Source organism: Propithecus coquereli, unplaced genomic scaffold, assembly GCF_000956105.1.
Source record: "Propithecus coquereli isolate 6110/MARCELLA unplaced genomic scaffold, Pcoq_1.0 Scaffold72, whole genome shotgun sequence".
NCBI lineage: Eukaryota > Metazoa > Chordata > Mammalia > Primates > Indriidae > Propithecus > Propithecus coquereli.
The window spans coordinates 3,890,496-3,898,397 of record NW_012153285.1 but is presented as its reverse complement, the minus strand read 5'-3'; the positions used below and the strand labels follow the sequence as shown (position 1 = coordinate 3,898,397).

Here is a 7,902-nt window from a genome sequence, read left to right as displayed (position 1 = left end):
AAAAAAAAAAAAAAAAAAAAAAGATGATTATGCCTATACCTTCCACTGTCTTTAAATGTTCATTGACTTCAAAAATTCACTAAAAGAGTTATTTCTGAAAAAAATAAGTTGGTAAACATGGAATATAAAATAGCAAGCATTCATATTTGTGTTTTCTACACTGGACTATTACTATAGATTAATAGTCCAAAAAGAGAGCTTTATGTGTTTGTGGCTTACCGTAAACCAATACCGAACTTTAAAAATACTGGACAAAGTACTGAAATGAAATATCCGATAAGATCCTACTACCTGCTTGATGTGTTATTTCTGCAAAACTGTATGAAAAGGGGCCATGTTGCCTCCAATAAAAGCTTATGATTAAACAATTAAAATTCAAAAGCTCAACAGTAAATGATCCCAGATACTTTTGCTTGACTGTACTCTTGGATCAAAATGACTTTTGTTCTGTGTATTCAGTTATTCACCTATCAATCTTTAAACATGTTTTAATTTCTAGAAGCAAGATGTTAAGATTTTCTACATATCATATCGTATCTAAACTGAACAGTCACAAGAGACAAGTGTGGGATAAAATGGTAGAATTGTGCTACTAAATATAAAATAGATTCCATTTAAAAAGAAAAAAAAGCTCCCCCCCCCCTTTTAAAGTGAAATCACCTTTTAAAACGAATCTTTAAAATAAGAGGCAGTATAGTACTAAGATTGAAGGGCATTAACTAAAGACCCAGACTACTTGGGTCCAAATTCCAGATACACCACTATGTAAACACTTCTCTGAGCCTAGGATTCCCATTTTGTCAAATGTGAATAATAGTACTGCTACCCTCAATTGTGGTGATGAGTAAATAAGTCAATATGCACTTAAAACAGTACCTGGTACATAGTGTTTTTAAGTGTAACATTATAGGTCATGGTGTGACAAACTTTTTTCTTATTATACTATGTGTAAGCAAAATTAATAACTGTCACAAAACCATTCTGCAGAAGGATCACTTATTTAATGCCTTGTATGTGCTAATGGAAAAATGGTATAATTTAGAAAAAAATAAAGCCTAAATTTCAGTAAACAGATACATGAAATCATTGGGATCTTCTTGGTGTACATTAATCCTGGATTCATTAACAATTTAAAAGTGATTGAAAAATTTACAAAAAAGGCTTAAGAAAACTTACTTTTTAAGTAATTAAAATGTAAAAAATATGCTTTCATGTCACCATTTTTGTCACCAACTTCGCAACATTAAAAAAGCTTTCCCTTTTGGTTTCGTTTCCTAGAAATGATGTAACATATACCCTATCTTGGTAGTAAACACCCTGGCACAACTAAAATTAATTTTAACAGTAATAGTAATGTGAAACTTTCTTTAGTATGTCTATATTAAACAATTTGTAATTCATGTTGATTAATAGTGTCCCTTTACATTATTAACTGATTTGTGATTATAAGGTTATTTTCTGCTAGTGTCAAAAGATAAGGGACCAAACAAAATAAAACCTCAAAGATTTCTAACTAAAAGTAAAAATGGAAGGAAAGTTCTAAAAACTGAAATCAATGTCTCTTGCCTAAAACCTCATTGATCAGATTCTTCAGCAACTTATTGAAATGATAATGTCATCATAGACATTTTAAATGACTCTAAACACAAACTAGTTACTCTCCAAAGTTACCTTAAACCCACTAGAGTTATCAGAGTTTATACAAAAATGACAGGCAATATTTTGCTAAATTGTAAAATTAGCTAAATATTATCACCAAATCACAATCATACTTAAGAACTACTGAAAATGACTGGTAGATGCAAAATTCTTAATAAAAATGGAGAAAATGAAGCAGTGATTTGGATGATTTGTAGTCATCTGTTTATTTACTTGTAATAGGTCTATTTTAAAAGAAATCCCCAAAGAGAACACCCCACAGCCCAAAACTTTCTTTGTAACTCATTCATTTAACTACCATTCCTTAAACAGGTTCCTAAAATACATGTAATGTATTTTGAGCAAATTTTTGTTTCATCAGAAGAAACCACCACATATCTAAAAGTTGTCTTTAATTCATCATAAGCTAAACAATTCTAGTTCATTTATCCTTTTTCTATAGCTCCTAAATTCTAACTTAATCTTGTTCATGGTTTTCTAAATATATTACTGGAATTGAAACACATATCAACAAGTATCATTATGAGACTACTGTTTTACTCCTTATGCAGATCAATGGTTCTTTCCTATCTCACCTTTTTAAGAGGTATAACTAACTCTCTTGCATCAACTTTTATTTCTCAGCGTAAAGTCTAGTACCAAGTATATCATAAAGTATGTTTCTCTTCATCTCAAGACTTGTATAACTTCATCTCTGAAAAACCAGTTTGTATATTAAAAAAATCATTCAGTGCTTACAAAGGGAAACTGTAGTATTCATAGAGAATCAAATAACTCTTTATACTTGCCTAAGTATTAGAGTTAGTTACCTGAGTTATTAATACTATGAGACAGTCCTTATCTGCAAAGTGCTCAAGAGCTAATTAGTGAAATATATTCATTTTAATGCATTTTGACTACAACTTCAAAAACCTGTATTAAACTTTCATATAAACTTATGGTAAACCCACCATTTCTTCTCAGTAGTCCAGTCTTTCCGAGATGGTTACATACTTATGCCAAGACAATGTTCCATTTGTCTATGGCTGGTTTCAGCTATAAAATAACAGACAGGATTTGCCCAAATACCCCAAAGAGACTAAGCCAAAGATTAAAAACTAACAACAATTTAGAAGTGATTGAAAAATTTACAAAAAAATGCTTAAATTAAGAAAACTTGCTTTTTTAGATTTTTAAGCAACTAAAATGTAAAAAAATACACATTTAATGTCACTATTTCTGTCCTTAATTTCACCAATTTACCAACATTAAAAAAGCTCCCCTTTTTGGTTTCATTTCCTATAAATGATGTAATATTAACAAAAGAAAACTTTCTAGTTAGTTTCAAAAACATAAGCCCAATAACTAAATTATTACATATTCCTACCAGTTCTGTACTCACAAGTTCATCATCAAATTTATACTTATCAAATTACTCTCTTTAAAACTCTGTATCAAACTTTTGGTTTATACTATTTCTTTTTGCTTTTTTTGACAGGTTTCACCTGCTAATTTGCAAATGAACTGGTTCACATGTAAATCAGACTGGTTTCTGCAACTCTCAGTAGCGTATTGTTCCTGTAATTTTTTTCCTTTAAATAAAAGAAACAATGCATGTGGGGATAAAATTTGTACATTCTGCTGTTATCTCAATATCTGGCCCTCAGTTTCCTTTTCTTTAAAATGAAAGCACTGAAATGATTCAAATTTATGAACCTCCTGTATTTGGTCTTTAAAATATATCTATAAAAATTATCTACAGTAACTTTATTAAAAAGCAAAAATACACTCACTTGAAAAATATCAAACCTTAAAAAAAGTTTAATGCCCATAATACACATATAGCTCCCACCATTCTGTAATGTCAACAAAACTCACTATACCAAAAATATAACAACATTAAAGAGAGACAATAATATCCATACTTTAACTTACGGATTTCTATATTATGGAAATCTGAATTTATCTTTTTATGAGGTGGTAATGGGCAGGTAAATTAAAAATTTTTAAATGTTCTTTAACTTACAATAGGGAGTAGGGATTGGTTTCACCTTCAAAAATCTACAGGTCGATTTAAACATAGGCGTCCTAGGAAATGTCCAATTTCCTCACAGTAATAAACATTTTAGGAACATTCCAATATGAACAACAATGATTATTAAGTCATTTGAAGGTCCTATTTTTACTGTAAAGCCACAAATATTTATTTACACCCTTAAGGATCTTTATCATAGAAACATTGTACATAGCCTAATAAAGTAGGAAAAAAGTACTAAGACTTAGATGAAGGTACTTAAATAAAATATCAGTCTGTCACTTATTAGCTTACTTGAAAATGATCACAATATCACAACATTTTGTCAGGAGTAAATGGTGGAGATAAGAAAGTAAAATGAAAGCATTGAAATGACTCAATTATGAACTTTCTGTATTTGGTGCTTAAAATATATCTATAAAATTATTTACACTAACTTTGTTAAAAAGCAAAAATAAACTCACTTGAAAAATAACAAACTTTAAAAAGTTTACTGCTCATAATACACATATTGCTCCTATCACCCTGTAATGTCAACAAAACTCAGTACACCAAAAACATTACAATGTTAAAGAGAAATAATATCCATATTTTAACTTATGGATTTCTATTTTATGGAAATCTGTATTTATCTTATATCAAAATGTAATATTTCATATATAACATCCTTAAAATATTTAATTGGATCAAGATAAAACTCCTATAATAAAATTTTATTGTCCATTTTATAGATGAGGATACTGAGATGCGATTTAAATTAACTTTCTTCAAAATCATACTGCAAGTTGAGTGCTAGAACTGTGACAAAACTCAAGGTTAAATCATATACTCCTTCCACTAAGTCATACTGGAGTACATTAAAAAAAAAACTCTGTAAATTATATACCACTGTTATGCTAGCAGTAGGAAGTAAAAATAATTTTTTATTATAATAAAGAGACACGTTATTCTTCCCAAAAAACACAACATGTTCTCTTTATGTTACATATTCACATATTTAAGTTATTCTGGATGCCACTGGATATGGCCGACAAGTATGAAAATATCCACATACTTCCTTCAGTATTTTAAGCGTATATCCTTTGGTATTTTACAAGTTTGAATATTAGCAAGTTACTTAAGCCTCAAGTGGACTTATCTACTTTTTGCAGGCCTACGTTATCCTTCAAACAGAAGGGAAGGGCTGCACTTTTAACAGAAACGCTGCTGGCTTCTATCAAGTCACCACTAAAGCACAAGACCACGTGGTATTTCTCATAAGCCTAAGATTCCCTACTCTTCTCCCTCCTTTTGACAAGGAACTGGAAACTAGGGTTTCTTTCTCTCATGTGGAGCCCTGACACATGCCACCTGTGTAGTACAGACCGCAAACATTCTACAGCCTGCCTCCCGGAAGACCACAAGAATCAGAATAAATAGGGAACTTGAATGCCGACAATTCCGGGAAAGGAAATGACTGAAGTAAAGCCGGTGAGATCGTGACAAGCTGCGGGACAGGGACCTGTCAAAACAGTCTAAGACTCACGCCGAACGACCGTAGCCTATCATTCAGGAAGGCCTGAGGTGGGAGCGGCACTACGGGAGGAAGGAGGACGAAGAGAACCGCACGAGTCAGAGCCGCCGGCGCCGCTCCCCGCATACCTCTCAGCATGCCTCGGCAAGCCACGAACCCTGGCCCTCATCTCGGGTCCAACCTTTGCCCTAACATTTAGGCAGCAGCCAAAATGCTGCCGCCCAGGGCGGCCGCCGCCGGACCTGCTCGCACCTGTCACTAGAGAAAAGACACCAGCCCGCAGTTCCCGCCCAGTCCTCCACCATCCTCTGGCAACCGCGGCCACTTCAACCCTCTTCCCTCACCAGGTGTCCCCTTTCCGGAGCGAGGTTTTGAGCAGCGTTGCGATGTCAGACCGCTGGGTGTCCAGATCCGCCGCTCCGCCTTCCGCCATCTTCTTCCACTAGCGGTAGCGGAGGCGGCAGCGACGGCGGCGGCACGCCCCAGAGCATTGTGGGAATGGCGTCCCACGGCCCCTCCCAGTCGGCAGGTCGAAACCAAAAGAGACGTAAGTTGAGGGGGTGGGTGTCGGGACAAGAGGAGGCCCGGGGCGAACTGGGTGCGCGGCCGTGGTCTGCTGCCCCCCATCGGTTGCCGCCCGTCCAGCATCTCGCCGTGGCCGCCTCCGGCCCGGGACCGTCAGGCTTTAACTCTCCTCGCTGCGGGCTCGGGCGCTCTCTCGCTTAAGCGATGCCACCGCCCGGTCCGTTCTTCCTCAACTTTGCCTTTCCCTCCCTTTTTCCCACAGACGCCGAAAACCCTTATTTGCGCATTCACTCACGCTTGAGGGTGGGGTGTGGCGGGGGGCGTGGGGACGGCTAAGCTATGGCAGAAAATTCAGCGGCTCAGTGACTCTGGGCTTTTCGTTGCGAGTCGCAGAACCCAAGCTCGGTTGGCACAAAGAACAATCCGAAACCGAACGCTTGGCCGCAACGCCCTTCTTGGGTTCCGTCCAGCACTCATACTTCTGCTTTAGGTGGGGACCTTTTATAGTCTCTTTGTGACGCCTCCCCAGGCACACCCAGACAACTAAGCTGCAGTAAAAAACACGTCCCAGTTCCTCGGTGAACGAGGAGTAAAAATGTGGACAGTATTGAATAATGCTGGATACTAAAGGGGAAGAAAACGTGCGAGAAACCCTTGTCCTGTATATAAGAGACTTAGCCTCATCTTCCCATGGTGCCATACACCTGAAATGAAACTAGATAATACCGCCTTTATTTGAAGTCAACAATTATGTTACAAATGAGAAAATCGAGTCTCTTAAAAATAAGGTGCCAAGGTCACGCAGTCAGCAAGTGGAGAGACAGGTTCAAAAGCCCACGTGCTATACACTATAGCACGTTCACTAACTCTTCTTAGGAAAACCTGAACTAAAATGTAAGCTCCATAAGAGCTGGAACTGGATTCATCTTTTTTTTTTTTTTTTAAACCCCTGTACACCTGGCGGCTAGCACAGTGCTGCCTGACAAGTAAAAGCCACCTAAATATTTGTTTAATGAATGAATTGTGGCACAGTTGCTTAAGTATTTCCAAGCATGAAGATGTCCAGAGATTTGACCGTAAGGTAATATAATGATCTAAAAAGTCCTAAAGATGGACAAGAATCCCCACATAATTTCTCTTGTTTCCCCATTTTTAATGCCTACCCTAACTCATTTGGTGGGAGTGCAGTAAAGATGAGTGTAGTTACGCTAGTAGGAAGTGCTGAATCCTTCCAAGTGAAAGCAGTGTATATTGGCATTATGATTTGTGTATATCAGCATTATGATTGCTTGTTTCTGTGTAATAATACTATTTTGCGTTATTACATCACCCTTGATTTGACAGTTTTAAAACAACTTCCAGTTGCTGCTATTTCTTGTAATAATTGGATCTTTTTCCTGACAGGTTAAAAGATTAGAGTTTCTCTAACCATGGGTACCCTCAAAGGGTCACATTTTTTCCCTTTTCCACCCACTCTCTGAAAGAGAACAAAGTAATTTTCCAAAGAGAGGCAAGTATGATACGGAAAAAATATGTTAGAGTTATAAGAACATGAGTTCAATCCTCACTTCGACCTCTACCTGCATAGGACTTAACCTTTAGTTTAATCATAAAATTGAGTATAATAGTATTTACCTTAAAGAATTTTTATGAAAATTAAATGAAACAGTAGGTGTTTATTGCCTGGGACATAATAGCCAATCAATAAACACTAGTGTTGGCCGGGCGCGGTGGCTCACGCCTGTAATCCTAGCTCTCTGGGAGGCCGAGGCGGGTGGATCGCTCAAGGTTAGGAGTTCGAAACCAGCCTGAGCAAGAGCGAAACCCCCCGTCTCTACTAAAAATTAGAAAGAAATTAATTGGACAACTAAAAATATATAGAAAAACGGGCATGGTGGCACATGCCTGTAGTCCCAGCTACTCGGGAGGCTGAGGCAGGAGGATCGCTTGAGCCCAGGAGTTTGAGGTTGCTGTGAGCTAGGCTGACGCCACGGCACTCTAGCCCAGGCAACACAGTGAGACTCTGTCTCAAAAACAAAAAAATAAATAAAAAAAACACTAGTGTTGTTTACTGATGACAGAGTGAATTGCACGGTATGTGAATTATAGTTCAATAAAGCTGTTGAAAAAAAGTGTTAGGGTCTTTGAAGGCAAAACTGTGCTCTCTGTCATTTTGTAAACATAATATAAC

The 7,902-nt window shown here is 36.9% G+C and overlaps 1 protein-coding gene across 1 annotated transcript in view; it reads right to left on the bottom strand.

Annotated features, from left to right (window-relative positions):
- The window catches only part of USP15 (ubiquitin specific peptidase 15), a 154,743-nt gene extending 149,049 nt beyond the window's left edge, over positions 1 to 5,694 (bottom strand). The window contains exon 1 of the mRNA XM_012661567.1: positions 5,531 to 5,694. Within this exon, the coding sequence (XP_012517021.1) occupies positions 5,531 to 5,619 (89 nt within the window). The 5' untranslated portion in view covers positions 5,620 to 5,694. The remainder of the gene's footprint in view (positions 1 to 5,530) is intronic.
- Between the last annotated feature and the right edge of the window lie 2,208 nt (positions 5,695 to 7,902).